Raw genomic sequence first — 17,990 nt, forward strand, 5'->3', positions numbered from 1 at the left:
GGTGGCTAATGTGCACACGCTTAACTCATTTCCAATCCAAAAAACGGATTTGTTGACATTTTCGGGGAAGAGCAAACCCAGTCACCAAAGACCAAGGGCAAACTTAGGGGTAAACCTGCCAAACCCGACCCAAAAGCCGGAAAGGTTGTGTACGGTGGATGAGATCTCGCTCGGATCATTATGAGCCACTCTTTGCTGGCCACGAAGGCTATCCTAGAAAAGGAGTTACCCGAAATGGTCGTTCAGGTTGTGGCCAACGCATTCAACCCATTGGAAGAAGGCCTGGAAGTTAGCCCTCGATTACGTGGGTTTCCCACCCGTTCCAACGGGTTGTCCTGTCTCAATCACCCCCGGTTGTTGCTTATCACCCAGAGAAGCATCACCTTCTGGGAGATTTGGACCGCCACGGAAGGATCATCAATGTGGGAGTGGCGTCAAGATCTGTCATGCCACAGAGCCCAGGAGCTTGGTCTCTTGTGGCAATTACTCTTTCCACCCAAAGCGGAATGCCCATCCCATTCGACCGCCACCCCTACCCCCACCCCCGCCCCCGCCAACTTGGCTGTTTCTATTACGGATGCCACGCGAGAAGAAGTGGACAAAGAAGATTTCGGAAGCGAGGACGATGAAGAAGCCCTACCCACGCATCGGGGACAGCTTCCTGCCGATCGCTCACAATGCTACCTCTGCGGGAAAATGATGAAGAAGAAGTCTTTGAGTCTGCATGTGAAGCTTGTCCATCATGGTGAGCGCCTCAGGCGATTGGAATGTCCCCATTGTCAGAAGGTCTACAAGACACAAAACGCCCTAGTCAAACACAGTCGGATACATAGCGGAGAACGACCCTATTGTTGTTCTATATGTGGCAAAACCTATCGCGTGAGTTTTATCTTCAATCCTGTGGTTTTTTTTTTGTTTTTTCAAGGTTCTAAAAAAGGTGAGACACCAGACAGTTCCTCGGAGTGATCAGGGAAGTTGAGTCTCAGCGCCATTGGTGTAATGCATTCCAGTTTTGACTTACCCGTTCCAACTTCCGATTCGCGGTTCTTTGCATACACCTAATCGTGGTGGACCAATTCAAACTTGTGGCCATCTTGGAAACATATGTTAAGGCTTTACTTGCAATTGAGTTATAACATGATTGACTTCAACTCCATTGTTCTTTTTAGGATAATGATTTGTGGAACAACTGTCAAAGGCGGTGTAGCGGCAATTTTCGGTACCGTTGCGGGATTTGTGACAAGCAATTTAACAGCAAGTTTCGACTGAACAATCATGAGCTGGTCCACAGTGGCGAAAAACCTTACCGATGTCCCTTATGCCCCTATCGGTGTAACAGAAAAGATAATTTAGCCCTACATGTCAAGAAGAAGCACGACTCGGATTTGAAGGCGGCAGAGGTCGAATGTGGAAGGAAATGCGACGACGGCGATACCTGAACGAGGTTTAGGTGAGGACATTTTGCCGTTCCGAACACGACCTACCCGAAAAGTCGATAATACCACGGTGTCCCGGAGCCTTATTCATGGTGAATTAGTGATGATGGCATTCGCCGTTTTGAGTGAATGGCACGTTTCTAGACAAAGAAATTTAAATTTTCTGTTTCAAGTTCCGTGTTTTGGCAACCGTTTGGTGGTTGCCCATCTAATCGACAGACTCTCAAATGTCTTGTTTGAAGTGGTGCATTATATTTATTAGGCTTTGGCACACTGTGATATCTCACTCCAATCTAGCCCAGTGTCTGCTGGACCTTCGAACCATCGGCTCAATCCAGTGGCTTGAGAATGGCACTAATACCAGAGAAGCCCGATGTGGCCCAGCAAATCTTACAAATTGAAGAACAACTTGCTCGAGATATAGAGCGATGTTCTCTGGACGAACGTGTCGTCTACATGTACAACCCCATTGACTATGCTCGCATACCCCATGAGATGTTTTTGAAGCGATACATGAATTCAACAAAAAAGGTTCTCTTCTTGGGTATGAACCCAGGTCCATGGGGCATGTCGCAAACGGGAGTGCCATTTGGAGAAGTAACCATGGTCAAAGACTTTCTGAACATCACTGGCCCGACCAAGAAGCCGAGCAAGGAGCATCCGAAACGATTAATTGAAGGATTTGCGTGCCAAAAACGAGAAGTCAGTGGGCAAAGGTTTTGGTCCTTGATAAAGCACTTGTATGGAACACCTGAAAACTTCTTTTCCTCGTGCGGTGTGTACAATTTGTGCCCAGTGGCTTTCATGACCGATACAGGAAAGAACCTGACACCGGTTGACATGGCAGCAGCCTACAAAGGAAGGATTTTTCAACTGTGTGACGAAGCCCTATCGCAAGTGATTGAAATGTTGGAAGTCAAAACCATTATAGGGATTGGTCGCTTTGCGGAGGCCCGAGCTAAATTGGTGCTAAAATCGATGGCTAACTCTGAAATATTGGTTAAATTTCTTAATCATCCTAGCCCTGCCAGTGCCACTGCCAACCGGAATTGGCAAGAACTCGCTCTTCGACAGCTCGGTGATATGAACGTTTTGGACGTCATAAAAACTACCAACATAAGTTGATCCATCTTTGAAACAAATACCCGAACAAATACAAAAACCCTTCATTCATTATGCCACCATCACTCCTAAAATCTAATGCCAAGTTTGATGATCTAGTAGTCACAGATATAGATGCTTTAAAGGCCACCAAGAACTTTGAGTTATTTCGGTTATTTAGGAGATGCTCATAGGTTGGTTGTGATTCCTGTTTTCTCTCACTTGATGCGTTGCATCTTGGATCAGGGCAAGTTTCCCTTTTTCGTTGAAGCCAGCCTATGTTGTTCCAATTTTGAAGGGAGGAGATAAGTCGCTCTCAAATAATTATGGGCCGATCTCTCTCAGATCGAACATTGCCGAGGTGATTGATAAGATCATGAAGTTCAAACTTGTAGAATTTCTTGAAGTCCATGAAGTTATTCCTCTTTGTCAGTAAAAATTAGCACAATTACCCAACTGATTGTTGCCATATACTGTAGAACAGAATGAGGAACTAGCGAGTCACGAGTCAGTTCATGTTGTCTTTATTAATTTTGCCAAGGCTTTTGATCAAATAGATCATGGCCTTTTGCTAAACAAGATCCATTAGATTGGGATCCAAGGCAAGGTTTTCGATTGGTTGAGAAGTTTCATCCGTGGTAGAAAGCAAAAAGTCGAAGGATACCTTATTGACGTACATAATGTCAAATCGGGTGGTCCCCGGGTCTTTTCATCATCTCTTTTGCTCCACTTCTGAAGCTTAGTGCTAATGTCAGTATCTCTTCTCATGCTGATGATAAAAGATTTTTTTTGTATTAGGAGTGGTCAAGGTTAAAGTAGTCTAGCAAAGGCTTTTGATCAGATCTACTCCTCGGTCGCTGAGGGTAGTATTCACATAACAGGAATGAAATTCCACTCCACATGTACGTAGATGGTGGAGGTAAAGATGTGTGGCAGGTTTCATTCATTAAAAATTTCCATTAAAAATTTAACCCGTGCGTCAAAAAGAGCGGGATTTCAGGACCAAAACGTTTGAAATGCTCATATCTTTGTCAATTAACAACCAATTTACTCAAAATGTAATTTTGGAACGGTTGTGACATAAATGAACTGAAGTTGTTGTATTGTCCTGCTCTTGGCATTAATACATGTCTCCAGACTATGACGGAAAACGGAGCAACTGTTGAGGATTAAGAGAGAGAAAAAGTCGTACTATACTACATAAGTTTCTCTATCTAAAATTCACTCCTTGGTTTTAAAAAACTGGGCTCAGGCCTCCAAAGGTTTGGGTGAGTGTGGCCATCATGGCTTTCTCGATATAGAATTTTGTTTTGCGGACTGTGGCTGTGATTCGCGGCCAAATTGAGTATTACGATACTGCCAGATAAAGAAAATTAGTCGACCAAAAATGCGTTATTTACGGCCTTAAATAAGCCTTTGCTTTTTAGTTGTATGGACTAGGGCCCCGTCTTGCTTGAATAGACACGATCGGCCTTGCTCCACTGCCCCTTTTAGCATCCAAGTAACAATATTCCATCATATCAACGTAATCGGCCGCAGAGAGAGGGATTTTTTTTCTGATACCATACGGGGTTGGGTGACTCCTTGAGGCGGAATGTTTGCTTGTAGAATTCATATAGCTTTATTCCCGCTCTTTTCTGGAGCCCAATAACGGATTTACTTGAGGTTCTGAGGGTTGTAAACTGGTTGTAGGCTAGATCAACGACAAATGTCTTTTGGTCAGTAAAAGATGGTTGCGCTCACCTCCAAGCCCTTAGTTGTGAATAGGATGACCTTAGCGCATACAAGTATCGTGAATCCTTTGAATCGTGTGGTTTGATGTATCGGACGTTTAAGTTTAGAAGTATGATAGTGCTAACGATATTAGAAAAACTAGAAGAAAACTAGTAAGACAAATCAAAAAGGCTAGTAATATTTGCTTCATTTTATCCCTCATGATTGAAGTTAATGATGTTCATCAGCACCTGAACATTACTAAAACAGCTTTATTATTCAAAAAAGTCCCTCCATTGCAGTCATTTCGTTCCAAATTGCACCAAATTTCATCGTCTTTTTCATTTTTGTTTTCAATTTCATCAGTGACATCTACAGTGTCATCTATGCTCAGAACCCAAGCGATATCTGCTGTTCAGGACAGGTCATTTGATCTAAATGGCCTAAATTCCTAGACCACGGTCACAATTTAGTAAGATATTTCAATACATTGCGTAATGGGATTTCCCTCCCCGCAGTGCAAGTGATCCCATATGCCTACACATACACAATGTTTTATTATTTTGCCATTGGTTTGTCCATAACTGAAATCACGTTTGTACTATCGTCTGGTAAGGTTTTGCTAGTTATGAAAATCGTACGATTTACTTAAAGGGTGTTTCTGTTAAGGTAGAAACGCTTCCTTCTTTTGATTCTTCGGCTTTGAGTCTGTCAACGGGATCAATTCACAGGAATGGCGTCTTTTCTCCCCACTGTACCTGTGAATAGGGCATTGCTTGGACGAAGGAACGATGATGAAGTTCTAGAACAGAAAGAATAACGATTTAGATGATGCCCTATTTCCTTGGGACATGGCACAGGTACAGGTATGCAGGTATCTACTCTACATGATGGAACATCGCATTACGTGATCGACATTGGCTCTGTTGCACTCGCATCTTTCGTCACTATGCTTTCCGGAGGAGTTGAGTAATTTAGTGAGATTCGGATCGGATCGTCGTCGTCGTCGAGGCTCGAAGCTCAGATCTCTGAAGTATAAGCCGGCGTTCTCAACTTGAGAAAACACCCGGGAATGTGGGCCAAGTTTGAAGTGCATCCACTTGCGAGAGAGGGCCTTGGAGACCTCTCCATTTAAGAAGCAGAAGAGGAGGGAAATGATCACGCCCTGCAACGAAGTTCATTCATACTCCCGAATAAATAGATATCGAATAAAAAGATCATCTCGACTACTCGCTAGCTTTGTCTAGTGCCAGTCATCGGCCAAGATCAATTTAAAGGATCCCCCGGTGATTTGGCGTTTCAAATGAGAACAATTGACGCTTTATTCACCGAGCTGAGACTGAAAGTGGAGCGGAAGGGGTTGGTGACAAGATTTAGGTTGGGTTGGAACACTGGATACAAGCAGAGTTTTGTTCTTGGGAAAGCAAGAACGAGATACACTTGCCAACAAATAGTGCCAAATTTGAAGCGAGAAATTTTATCGCGAAAGATGGGTTACCCGAGAATTTCTCGAGACTATCTAAAATTTCAAAGTGAAATTAGAATTATTAATTAGTACAGCTAAAGAAATACTGATTATAAATCTTGCTCTGTACTACCTTTCTAAAGTCCACTTGATGTCTAAAATAATCCCCAGATGAGTTTTATTGAAGAATTTCTCTTTTCTCACATGAATAAGGCCACCTAATAAAAGTAAAGTTCAGTAAGCTTTAAACACGCTTTTAAAAAGCACAAATGTTCAATTATTATAACTCAAAATCATTTGTGCGCATTGCGTCCGTTTCGATTTAAAAAAGAGGAAATTGGAGGATTTATACTGTACTTTCTTTTTGGGATATCTTCCGGAAATACCCTGAAATACCCGATCTTTCCTCGCTTTCCCAAAAAATAAAATTGAGTCGGAAAATCAGAGACTCTGGATCCAAACCAATTGAAAACGAAAGCAATGAAGCACGAAAAAAGATGGAAGATTTCTTTCACTACGAAGAAGATGAGAAAAGGTCCGTCTTTACTGTTGGTTTATTGCTTTAGAAAAATCCTCCTTGAAGTGTCGTGAAATAACTCATTAAATGTCTTGCTCCTGTATTTTCGACGTCGACAATGTGCCTTATTTTCGTATCCGCTTTGATTAGGGTCAAGTCTGAGTAGTCTGCCACACATAATGGAGAGCATATACATTTTGACTATACTAGGCCACTCAACTAAACCCCCGTAAAAATGTCGAGACGAAGGTAGAACCATTTTCAAATTGCCCCAAGTCATGATCAAAGTGAGTGCTCTTAAGTAAATGTAAGTACGTATGTATGTACATAGTAAACCCCCTGTTCACTCCACCAAAGAGCCACTCATTTTGAGACCAGCTTAGGAAGTTCGTCATCACTGATAGTTGCTTATCGTTCATTCACTTGCCTGATAGGAGGACAAAAATGCAGAAATCACATCGTAGAGCCTCGATAACGGGGAATGCTCCTCTGGTCGAACGGGCAAGACAAGGAATTGAAGACCCAAAATGGGAATGAGAAGAAATGCCGCTTTGGCAGACTTCAACGTGACAGCCGGATTGGAATTGATTCGCACCAAGTGAGACCTAAAAATGGCCATATACCGTTTGTATGCTCAAGGCGAGCTCTTTTAAATGTAGTTCTAATGCTTATCCTTCTTGGACGTCTCTCTCATTAGGCCTCCCAAGATAACGCTCGGATCAAACTTATTAATTGGATCCAACAAGTGAGCTCGTTCTTTCAACAGGTTTCTAATCAATTGATGTGATAGCTCATTGTACTTACCCACCCGCCTTGAGCTTTTTTCGTAGCACAATTATAACATTGATGAGGATGCATACGTTGGCTAAGAGAATCAGGCCAACTGGAATTGATAAAAACCATTGTGAGCTCCCAAAGTCCATCCAACAGCTAAAGAAAAACAAGATATTACTCCTTGTCCGTGAGAATCTGTGCGTGAAATCTCGATATCAGCAAGACCTGAATACCAACGGCATGGCTTTTATCTGAAATTTTGATTTCGTGCCAAAATTGAGACCCCATAAAATAACTAGCTCACTCTCACTACGTCGAAGCTTTTGATAGAACCAACTGAACTACTGAATTGGCCACCACTTACTTCAGATCCTCCTCGGGTATGGATTGACGGAAAAGAGTGTATGGAACCAGGATGAATACGGGAGAGAACCATCCGAAGATGAAGAGACCAATCTTGAACTTGGTTTCGTTCAACTGTCCTCGTGTGGTGAGCATGAGCTGTAAGTAGAGGCCCTCACAGAGGACCCACGTGTACGAGCTCACCGTGAAGTACATCATTACCACATGGAGGATTCGGCACCATATCTAGACCAACAGAGAGAGGATGCTGGGTTTCATTTTGCCATCAGATGCGCTTAATTTCGCAGAGCACCCTCACTCACTCGTCTTAAAAGTGTAAGCCGGTACAGGATGACTCGTAAAATTGGCAGCATTTTGGGATTTTTCTCGAGTTGAGAAGGATTCGAGTCTTCATTTGTACTAAATATTGTGCACATTATTTTGATATTCGTTTTGAATCTTTAGCTGGTCGACGCTGCAAACTCAAATTTTGAACTAAAATTAGCACTCCCTTCATGCGAGCGACAACCTCCATTACAAATGGAAGAGTAAGGCCGACTTTACACTAGGATAGAAAACCGAAATTGAATCCGGTTTGAGGATGGACGTGGGACTAGTGCTGGGGGCGATTCCATTAGAGGACTCGAGACTTTCACTGTACTCAGGTCGAACAAAAAGACTCATACACCAAAAGCTCGCCCCAGTACTAGCCCTACTCCAATCCTCAAATCGGATTCAATCTCGGCTTTCCATCCTAGTGTGAAGCTGCCCTAAGAATGCTCGAACTAATTGGGTCTTGACACAGGCTTGAGAATCAGCCTTGCATTGCAGAAGACTCGCGAGTCATTTTCTAACCACTTTTGGCTTTGAGAAGGTTTTGCTCGTAAGAATTGAGTCGGAATTTGTAATTTAGCGGCCAAAAGACTTCGTGAAACTCGAGTCGTTGTTTTTATGACTTGTTTATAGACCTAACCTGCTGTCTGATGAATAGGTTCAAACAAGACGGCCTTAAACTCGAGGATAAGACTCTAAAAGAGCTCAATATTTCAAAGCTCTTGTCAATGTGTCCCCACAATAAATTCTAAGTAGATTTCATTGACACGTACAGAATACATTGTTTTTTTGGCTTGACTTGGAAGATCTGGTTTGCCTGAGGTTTTTCTTGGCTTCTGTTGGAGCCATAACAGTCTTCCTTAGTATTTCATCAACATCGCTTTATTTGGCTTCCAAAAGCTTGGCTAAATTGATACCCTTCTTGTGGTCTTGAAAGGTTTAGCGTATACCAGTATTATTAGACGCTGAAATCGCTCGAATGACTGGATCAAAAATTGTGCTCGCTCAAAGCTCACTGCATAAATCCACTTAAGATGATTGAAATTGATTGCCAGAAGAGGGCTGAATCATTCACTGTGTGTCTTTTTATGTACTGTGCTTTGGGAAAGCATGACTTCCATAATCCAGTTGTTCGATTGAGCTGAAATTTGAAAGATGTAATAACAGAGACTAGGGGCCAAATTCACAAGAAGAAGGACTCAATACATTGATTCGAATCGGAGTAGTTAATGCTCAACATATTCATATTCCAATGATTCATGTTTGAACAAAGTATTTGATCGGCCCCAAAAGCGAAGACAGGAAAATGAAATAAGCCCAATGTGGGTATGGCTTGCTTTCTTAACTCACCGGATTTTCACTGCCGATAGAGGGCTGGAACAACGTCTCAAAATACCATCGCAACCACAGAATATTGGTGAGGGTGAGAGCGACGAAGAGGCTTTTGTGAATCTGGATGCGTCCACAGTTGAGCGATCTGTTCCTCAGTAAAGTCTGAGCTGTTAGTTTTTGACAATGTTGTATTTTTACCTCTTTTTTACCGCAATCTCCCAGAGCTTCACTTACCCTAGACTTTGAAAAATGCACAATGCTGTCACCAAAGCAAGCAAGGAGAGAATCGTCCCAATGATGGAAAAGATCACAATGCCTCGATGAAACTAAAACAAATAGCAAAATGTGCTTTTATAGATGATGTTGGGTTTTGAAGTGGGAATACAATTCGAAACTGACCAATCCTTCTGACATGTCCACGCATTCGGAGTAATCCGACCAAGACTTGTTGGATGTAGAGCTCATAAGCCAAGTGCCATTGGGCTCACAATAGCGATAAGCGTGATCTTGAAACAAATTCAACTTTGGTCATGGGCAACTAACTCATACAGTTTGGGGGACTCTTTGTGTTCTTTTTTGTTAGGGTAGAATGAATGCTCACTGAAAACGTTGTATCCCAAGACTTTCGGGCAATTGACGGCTAGATCCTCATCTGGTGGAGTAGCATTCCAACATGTCCAGGAATCAAAGGCCATGGGACACCAGTCTTCTCGATCTGGATCAGTTCGGATGAGTTTGGCCAAGCAATCATGCAGATTCTGTACACTTTCACTGGAATCAGACCAACTTGACTCGCACGTGGTTTTCATCAAAAGAAACCATCGCTTCTATAATTCGTACCATAAGTTGTGTACTATCATTGGCCTTTTTCGTTGCATCATGATTATTCCCATCTACTCGAAAAATGTCATGATAATGCATCATGAGATACCCGTTCCTCCTTACCTGTGAACTTCGGTTTGATGTTTGGAAAAATCGAAAGCATTCTCCGTCTCGAGAAACGAGTAGATTTTCCTCCAAAAGTCTCCGGGATCCTCATCAGCAATCAATTGTTCTTGTCCACGAGGACGGAGTCTAATCAGAAATCGGGGCATCTTCAATCGGCCGTGGCCTGAAAATGAGATGATTTCACAGATGACTGAATGGCGGTCAATTGATGAACAAATGGATGGATGGATGATTGCTTGATTGATTCCGAGCCTAATTTTGACTAAACACGGGACTAAAAATGGGCTGCACCGGCTGGCGATTCGTTTTTATTAACACCACTAACGAACTAAAAACAAGGAAGGTTCGTGGATCTCGGACGTGGATCGATCGAAGAGCCGTCCGTCCGTCTTCTTCGAGATGCGCCCCCTCCTCCGCTTCCTTCTTGGTGGCAACAGGATTCTCTTGACTTGGACTCACAAGTCTCACATGCTTCAGCTATGGACAGGGGTGGCCCCAGTCGAAGAAAGAGATGAAATTACACATACATTCATCCACAGCAGGAGTAGGCCCAGACAGGAGGTAGTCCGCGGTTAGTGCCTGGCACATCACTCGAATCGACAATGAGCGACGTTCCCTGCCAAAAGCTGGGCTTGCCGTTAGCTGAGCATCGAAGAATCGAGGCCTCAAAGCATCGTCGTCTCTTCTTTTCTCCCTCCTCTCTCGGGATCGCTCGATGACACCTCGAGTGTAACACAAAGGCACCGATTTTTTGTTCCCAAAAAATCCCCAAGATTTTCAACAACTCGGACTTATCGGTATTCTCAGTATGTAGTCCATACAGTATAAGCTACCTCTGTCGAACTTTGCTCTATCTACTGCATGTCAAAAGATCTGAGTTCGACCACTCGAAAAAAAGCGACAGACAACTAAGGATCCTTTAAGGTGACAAAAGTAATGTCCTGGTGTCCATGTGGTTTTGGATGCCTTAGATGTGGAATAAATATGGCACAGGTGATCAAGAATTCGTTGGAATGATGCCGCTCTGGATCCTTTCTTTGTTATGGACAGACCCGACTCGTTATTCTCTTTTTTCATTTTTTAAATTGCATGCGTCCTGAAACATATCTTAAGAGTAGGCCTTGGGCAACAACAATGAGAGCGCCCTGACAAACCTGATAAGCTGATCTTGCGAAGGCCTTCGTGTTTCTTTCTCATACCTGGCATTGAACTCATTCGAAATTGAAGTCCGTCAGTATCCTAAACAGTTTTGATGTCGAATCGCGATAGCCCCGAGCAAACAAGCACGTAACATAACATGTCTTCAATACATTATCTGTTCAAATCTTCCAGGCTTTGACGGGCAAATCATGCTCAGATGTGCACTGAAGGTTTCCATATTTGTCAACCAGGCCAGTCGTCTCAAACTCAAATGAAACAGGTTCCCCCGCCCACTTCTCAAATCCGGGGCGAGGCTGTCAACATATGTATTTCAATAAGAAAAAGCGTGCTACCATTGTACATCATTGCGAGTGCGTACATTTTGTATAAAATCAATGCCATGTGGTTCTTTTGTTAGCCTTTTGGCCTTGCCTTCAAAAATGCTCGTATGTGCTCTGGGGTGTGGAAGTATGTGGATCGAACAAACTTGTCTGGCTCTTTCACAATAAAGCTTTTTAGTTAACAAGATTGTGTTTGAGATCTGAGGAATAATGGGGCATGCTCAAAGTTGACATGGACCATTGGGCAAGGAACTGATCAGCAAATTATCAAACACCTACAGATTCTTGGCCAAACAGAGAACAAACACTCCTCGACTTGTGGTCTGCACTTAATAGCAGACCAAAGACCAACTTAAAGAAGAAGAAGTCGTTCCCTAAAGCTCTTAGAGTTCCAAAATCCAAAATCAACACAATCTCACTCATTCACTCGCTCGCTCCCCCTCTCCCCTCTGTCTATCACTGATTGAAAAAATGCTCCATGTGAGGTCTTATTCCTTGCCCAGATGCAAAGGACGACGAAGTTTTGAAATCTAAACAGAAATTAAGCATCTCTAGTCAGAGGTGATTCATTGCTCCAATCCTCTCTCCTTGAAGAAACCTGAGTGAGTTGACTAATGAAAAGGTTTTGGCCCACCAACCCATTGCCTCAAGGGGCCTTGACCATGATTTAGGGTACATCTCAGACACTGCTATTCTTCCCATATCAGACTTGGATGCCATTTTGACCAATATTGACCAACTTCGAAAAACGCTATGGAATTTGGCTTACTTTCAAATCGCTTCTTCTCTCATGTGGCCAAAGCGTCCGGCAAGCAAAACTACGATTATGAAGAGGCGATAAGTCGCTTCTCCACACACTGTACACACATCATCAATCAAAAGCCATGACTTTTGCTGGGTCTTCCGCTCCATTTATCCTTATATTAGCATATCGGTGGCTACGATCTACTGAGATTGTCTCTTTGCCTTCATTCATTATGTTGCAGATTCAATTCTATATTCGTTTCATTGGAGGTGTCCGCGGAAATGAGTGTGAAGGGCGGGAAGGCACAAGGAAGTAGAAGACAGCTTCGTGATACAAAACACAACAAATAGGTTAGAGTTCGTTCAACTTTTATTGCGTCATGGTCATGGCAGTAGCAATTATAATAGCCCTCAAGCACATTTTTGAGTTCATCAATCTCGAAGACGGACAATTTTGGGCTTAACTACAAAGGGCATCTGCTGTACAAAGGGCATCTGGCCGCTCTGTTTTGATTTTCACGTTGCGACATCATCTCGACAAAGTCGTTTGACAATTGTTCCACCGGATGGGATTCATCTGATCCTCCTGAATAGGCATTGTTTTGGGAGGTTGCCAAGTAAGGGAACTCCTCGGTGGGACATAAAAAGGCTACGGAATCTTTCACGAAATCAGTGCTCTTCATTCCGATTGGTTCTAAAAGGTTGTTCCACAGAGCCCGGGCGGCTGAAATAAAAGAAAACAATAAGAGACGCATTTGATCATCGTGTGGCTCGTTCAAATGCGAGAACCTTGCCAAGAATGCTCTTTAAATCTCTAGATCGACCATGTAGGCCACCGTTTGACTTACGTTCATGTGAATTCACTTGGAATGTGCTCTTACGTGGCGTCGCCTTTTGACCGACCGACCCTTTCATGTTTTGTCACAACAAGCCAATACGTACGCAGTAGATTGAGCACAAGGAAAGTGTCTCAAAACAGCAATGCAGGAATGGTCAAGGAGCAATCGATTTAAAAACTGGGATTGAGCCAAAGAATTTCAGATTGTTAGTACACTCTTTAAGCCTATTACTAATCGTCGTTGCATAAAACGATATGTTTCCGCATCTACGTATATTTATCTATTTCACAGCGTAGCCGAGTCTCTTAACTATATCCAATTTCACGACACTTCAATAAGCACCATCTTCAAACTTGTTCAATGCAGTGCTATTTGAACATATACAAGATCTAAAACTAACACGCTTTGGCAGTCACCATCCAATGTGCTCGTGTTATGAGGATTAGCCGCTCCTCCTTTCAAGTGTTTTGGGCAGACATTTTGCCCATCTAGTTTGCACGATTTTTTTAACTATCCAAGAACAACTCGATTGGCTGGAATGAAATTCAAAAACTCCTGCTCGCCCCATCCTCTCGCTTCTTCCCACTCACTGTGATATATATAGCTTGGAACGTAGACAAGGCTAGTTGATGTGGACACGCCTCGTCGGCCTGCCCATGCCTCTTCAACTCGCCCCGCCACATCAACTAGCCATGTCCGCATCCTTGACCGGCATAAATATTCAATCTAATCCAAAACAATTCGTACAATGACACACTCTAGGGACGATTCAAATTATTGCTAGGAACCGTTCCTTGGTACGAGCTGACTCCCTCATTTTTTCCACGAATCTGTAAATGCTGACCCCTCATTCTAATACTTAATGCCGTACAGATAACATTTAAGACACTTCTAAATATTGCTGGATCAAGTCATAAGTGTTCTCTGTGATATGTATGTATAGCTAGGAACTCTTGTTAATAAAGAAGTCAACTACCATCTCTCGACTCATTAGCTGGATTCTTCGTTGATCAGCTTACCCCTCTCGTTTCACCATTGAGACGACTGCCACAGTGGTTCAAAAGCCTTTTTGAATTCAAACAGAAATATCCAAGCAAATCTTGTTAACTAATAGCCATATGCGCGACAAATTTGAGCCAAACTTCAATAAATCAATCACGTCAAAATAACTTCTTATGGTTTTTGTAAGGAAGAAGACTGTTGAGATGGATATGCGCATTTCTCTCAATATCTGATAAGCTTTTTTGACCACCGTGGTGAGCCGGGTGAGACGAGACGAGACGAGACGACCGTGTCCAAGAATCCAGCTATTGACATGGCGGACCTTGCGTCCGCCATAAAAATATTATTTTTTCCTTGAATTTCGCAAGACGAATCCTTTTGTTAGACCTGACTCTGCAGTAAAAGATTTGAATCCTCTGCGGGCCCGAGTCTTTTGCCAGACTCGCCCCAGCCCCACCTCCGGCCCACGGGTGCTGCGCAGGATGGATACCTCGGCACGGGAAGGATCATAAGCGGTTTTAATACTATATTAATGGTCAGAGCGTTAGTCGCTCCTCATTACAGTTACAATTACTTTGCTCCAAAAGAGTAATTCGTTACACAACCGTTACTTGCCAAAAAATGTAATGGCGTTACTCGTTACAATTTACTGAAATCTTAGATAACCAATATTTCGGGTTTTTTGCCGCATCGAGACCATACTTTGCTGAATCAATGGTTATGTTTTTGCTTCAAGCAATCCTAAAATTTGCAGTTTTCATGCCAACATGTTACTCTAATGATTAGGACTCGGACAAAAAAATATTTTTGAGGTCCCAATAGTCATTAAAAAGTTATTTTGCGAGCATCAAATGATTCATTTTCGCTGGAAAAAAGAAAAATCTAAAACGCAAAGATATAAGACTGTTTAAAAGCAAAAAAGACACGTAAAAAGAAAAGAAGCAATTACCAAAGGTGCTCTTTACGTTTGCTCTTTTGAGCGTAAGGTATTGAGATTCTATTTCATTATTTCAAAGTCTTTGAAATCAAAAAGCCGTGATTTTGTCTCCCAACCTGGACCCCCAAATTGATAGCCTAAACCATGCAACATTTTAGATCAAATTTGGTTCCTCTGGGTGCTTTATTTTAGATATCTCTCAGGATGAAGAGACATGGGCTAAAATGCAAATGTTTTTATATTTGCTCTTTTGTGTGTAAGGTATTGAGATTCTGTTTGCATTTTTAGGAAAAGCTTGCAAGTAGGAATAGTGTGAGAATTAGAGAACAACATTGCAACAAACTAAGAAGATTGGGACAATGCAATATGCAGTATTTAACGGAGGTGCAAAAGGTGTCTTTTACAATACATCTTCAAAAGTATCCATGAGCTTTTTCCTCGACCAGAATTCAGAATCAATTGTAGTGAATGTCAAGGCTTACACTTTTGAGCCATCCAATCCATTTGCCCCTCCCCAGACGGAGGATATCAAACGGATATCAAGCGACAGATATGGGGAGAGTTGGGAAATGTGCTACAACATTCTCAAGCCAAAGGGAAGTTTTCACTCTGGAATAGGTCTTTTAGTTCAACAGAATTTGAATGATGAGATATAAACAATAAAGCAATGCAAATATGACAATACTTGAAACCACTAACACATTGATAGTTGTTTACACCAAACCCAATTTTCAGCCTTGAGCTTTTTTCTTTAGGTTCTATGAAAATTTAAATTCAATACAGTAACGAATATTTTTTTTAGAATTTTTGGGTACCATTTTAAAATGTAATGGGATTACAGTTCCTTTTTGAAGAAAGGAACGAATTTCTGTAATTTTGTTACTTGTAATATCTTACTACTGCCCTGCTAATGGGTAGATTTCAGTAGTCTAATGAAGGTCCTTAATCAGATCTACCTTTGGGCTACTTAAAGTAATATGGATTTGAGCAGTATTATATTTCGCTCAATTTCCGCGCAACCTCGATATTTTTTGGTGCACTTGACCGCTCTTATGAACTAACAACCATGCTCAATCGTACGTACAACAGTTTCCTGCCTATGTAGATTAGATGACAAATATGGGCTATGGGATTAGTGATGTTAAGTACTCAAGTTTTTAAGCTACCTTGAATCCTTATTGGATTGTTTGTGTGTGTGTTCCATTACTTTTACGATCTACTGGACACCAATGTTTAAGGACACTTTTCATATCAGATGCTGATTACCATTTGAATGAAGCTTCTGAGACCAATGAAAGCAATCTGGAGCCAGATAGTTCAAGTCCACATCGTTTCTGCGCGTTCGGGGAATCTTGGCGTTGACAGTGGCAGGTTGAATGACCACGGTGAAATCCTCCCTCGTATCATATCGGCCACTGGACACGAGGTCTTGAATTGCCCATAAATAGCTCTGCAAGAAGGTCCGGAGTCGGAAACGAGACAAGGTCGAAGTAAACTTGTCGTCGAAAAGACAGGGGCAAATGAATTGATGAATAGCCTGGCAAGCTAAGGGCTTGCTTCCGATATCGAGGAATTCCCCTAAATCTGACAGAAAAATCAATACTTGAGTAGTCGTGAGCATCAAAGTTACTTGAAACATAACTGTTTTTGACAACTCACTTCCGGCAGGGATAAGATTTACAAATGTTCGGGGTAGATCCTTGTGCAGAATATCTAGAACCCTTTGCATGTTCCTCCGAAAGCTCTTGAAGGAGACTTCTTTGTCTTCGTAGAACTTGAACCCTTCACAAGCGTGGCCGCAAATATCGTTGTGACCGATGAATATGGTAATCATCTTCCAATCCTTGTGAGCATTAATTTTGGGATCATTGAACATTTTCTCCACCAGCCGATGGGCTTGTTTTATCACGTCGTCGCTCTCAGAGCCCGATATTGCCAAGTTGAATGCCACTTTCTTATCATCCTCTGGCCTTTGTCGGCCCACTTTGGTGATTCCGGTGGAAAATCCATATAAGTAAGGATTGAATTGCTTCAGAATATTCGGGATTGTCAGATAGTGTCTCCAAGTGCCAATACCCCCTACAAGAAAAAGAACTTGCACCTCAATGACTTTCACTTTTTCTTGAAGCTTTTGATTTCAATGTAGTGTCAATGTTCTCAATATTTTTTTTCAGGTCGGCGGTGAAAGAATTGCATAAATTCGAGTTAAAAAATGGACAGTAATTCCAGTACAATTCAAATGGGTAAAAGTGAACCATTGAGGTAAAGATCAAAACATCTAAGAGTTACCGTGAATTGGGTACTTTTTTCGACATAAACGATGCAATTAAAAGAATTGAGCACTCATTCTACTGCAATAACCAAGATTTTCATCAGTTACCTCTACCCACCTTTTTTGTACTGTCTGCAATTCCCCTCTTCACTTTGTTCATGTGCATTGAACAATATTAGTCATACTCACTGTGATATCACTTTCTAGTCAACTTTTTTGTCCCAACCCAGGATTTAGGATCAATTCTAGAGACCGTAGAGGCTTAATGTGAATTTTGTGAGCACCTTCAAGCCCTCGAGAATCCAGGCTAGTTCGAACAATGAAGTCCAACTCTACTCTTTCTCGGACTCATCCATTGTTCAATTTGCTTCTCCTTACAGGTGTAAAGAAATTAAGGGCCTCCCTCCTCAGGTCTTTTTGACAAGGTTACTTCCCGCTAAAAGATTTGTTTCACATTGAAACCCAGGCTTTTGTTAAGAGAAACTGTTGAAAGCATAATGCCATATCACAAATGATCTAATTTGAGCCTAAAGGCGATTGGCAACCAAAAACAATGTTCGAAATTTCGACTGAGCGCAATCTTGAGGACAGAACCAAGACTAAGGGCCTACTGAAGGCCGGCTAGAGGCCTAGGAAGGTGCGTAAGCCTTTTGGTGTTTATCCTTGAAGCATTGGTAAATGGGAAACTTCATACAAGAACTGCAAAATCCTTAAGAACCGACCAAACCGAAGGCAGAAATCTGGAATTACATGA

At 42.1% G+C, this 17,990-nt stretch overlaps 4 protein-coding genes across 8 annotated transcripts in view; 2 read left to right on the plus strand and 2 right to left on the minus strand.

The window, feature by feature from the left end:
• Window positions 1-55: 55 nt before the first annotated feature.
• LOC131889051 (zinc finger protein 628-like) lies at window positions 56-1,836 on the plus strand. Of its 3 annotated transcripts, none has more exons than XR_009374169.1 (3): window positions 56-879; window positions 1,170-1,528; window positions 1,610-1,748. XR_009374169.1 is itself a non-coding variant. In XM_059238042.1 (3 exons), exons 1-2 carry the CDS (start codon window positions 181-183, stop codon window positions 1,437-1,439), a joined length of 969 nt encoding a protein of 322 aa, XP_059094025.1. In that variant the 5' UTR covers window positions 56-180; the 3' UTR covers window positions 1,440-1,450; window positions 1,699-1,836. The 3 variants fall into 3 exon arrangements, 2 of the variants coding, with proteins under 2 accessions (XP_059094025.1, XP_059094023.1); XM_059238042.1 differs by having other exon boundaries at window positions 1,170-1,450; window positions 1,699-1,836; XM_059238040.1 differs by lacking the exon at window positions 1,610-1,748 and having other exon boundaries at window positions 57-879; window positions 1,170-1,602.
• On the plus strand, window positions 1,785-2,612 carry LOC131889052 (single-strand selective monofunctional uracil DNA glycosylase-like). 2 transcript variants are annotated; one of them, XM_059238044.1, is made up of 2 exons: window positions 1,785-2,402; window positions 2,459-2,612. In XM_059238044.1, the coding sequence occupies exons 1-2, from the start codon at window positions 1,785-1,787 to the stop codon at window positions 2,516-2,518; spliced, it is 678 nt and encodes a 225-aa protein (XP_059094027.1). In that variant the 3' UTR covers window positions 2,519-2,612. The 2 variants fall into 2 exon arrangements, with proteins under 2 accessions (XP_059094027.1, XP_059094026.1); XM_059238043.1 differs by having other exon boundaries at window positions 1,785-2,612.
• A 2,172-nt stretch (window positions 2,613-4,784) lies between these two features.
• LOC131889055 (corticotropin-releasing factor receptor 2-like) lies at window positions 4,785-10,736 on the minus strand. 2 transcript variants are annotated; one of them, XM_059238047.1, is made up of 10 exons: window positions 9,959-10,736; window positions 9,615-9,784; window positions 9,413-9,519; window positions 9,248-9,339; window positions 9,032-9,158; window positions 7,371-7,594; window positions 7,037-7,162; window positions 6,660-6,837; window positions 5,138-5,415; window positions 4,785-5,052 (listed from the first exon to the last, which is right to left on the minus strand). In XM_059238047.1, the coding sequence occupies exons 1-10, from the start codon at window positions 10,105-10,107 to the stop codon at window positions 4,971-4,973; spliced, it is 1,533 nt and encodes a 510-aa protein (XP_059094030.1). In that variant the 5' UTR covers window positions 10,108-10,736; the 3' UTR covers window positions 4,785-4,970. The 2 variants fall into 2 exon arrangements, with proteins under 2 accessions (XP_059094030.1, XP_059094029.1); XM_059238046.1 differs by having other exon boundaries at window positions 5,158-5,415; window positions 9,959-10,729.
• Window positions 10,737-12,650: 1,914 nt separating this feature from the next.
• LOC131889481 (phospholipase B1, membrane-associated-like) overlaps window positions 12,651-17,990 on the minus strand; it is a 15,540-nt gene continuing 10,200 nt past the window's right edge. Inside the window, exons 3-5 of the mRNA XM_059238586.1 lie at window positions 16,624-17,043; window positions 16,231-16,548; window positions 12,651-12,910 (exon numbers count right to left, since the gene is read on the minus strand). Coding sequence (XP_059094569.1) covers window positions 12,651-12,910; window positions 16,231-16,548; window positions 16,624-17,043 — 998 coding nt within the window. The remainder of the gene's footprint in view (window positions 12,911-16,230; window positions 16,549-16,623; window positions 17,044-17,990) is intronic.

This window comes from Tigriopus californicus, chromosome 10 (genome assembly GCF_007210705.1).
Source record: "Tigriopus californicus strain San Diego chromosome 10, Tcal_SD_v2.1, whole genome shotgun sequence".
Lineage (NCBI taxonomy): Eukaryota > Metazoa > Arthropoda > Copepoda > Harpacticoida > Harpacticidae > Tigriopus > Tigriopus californicus.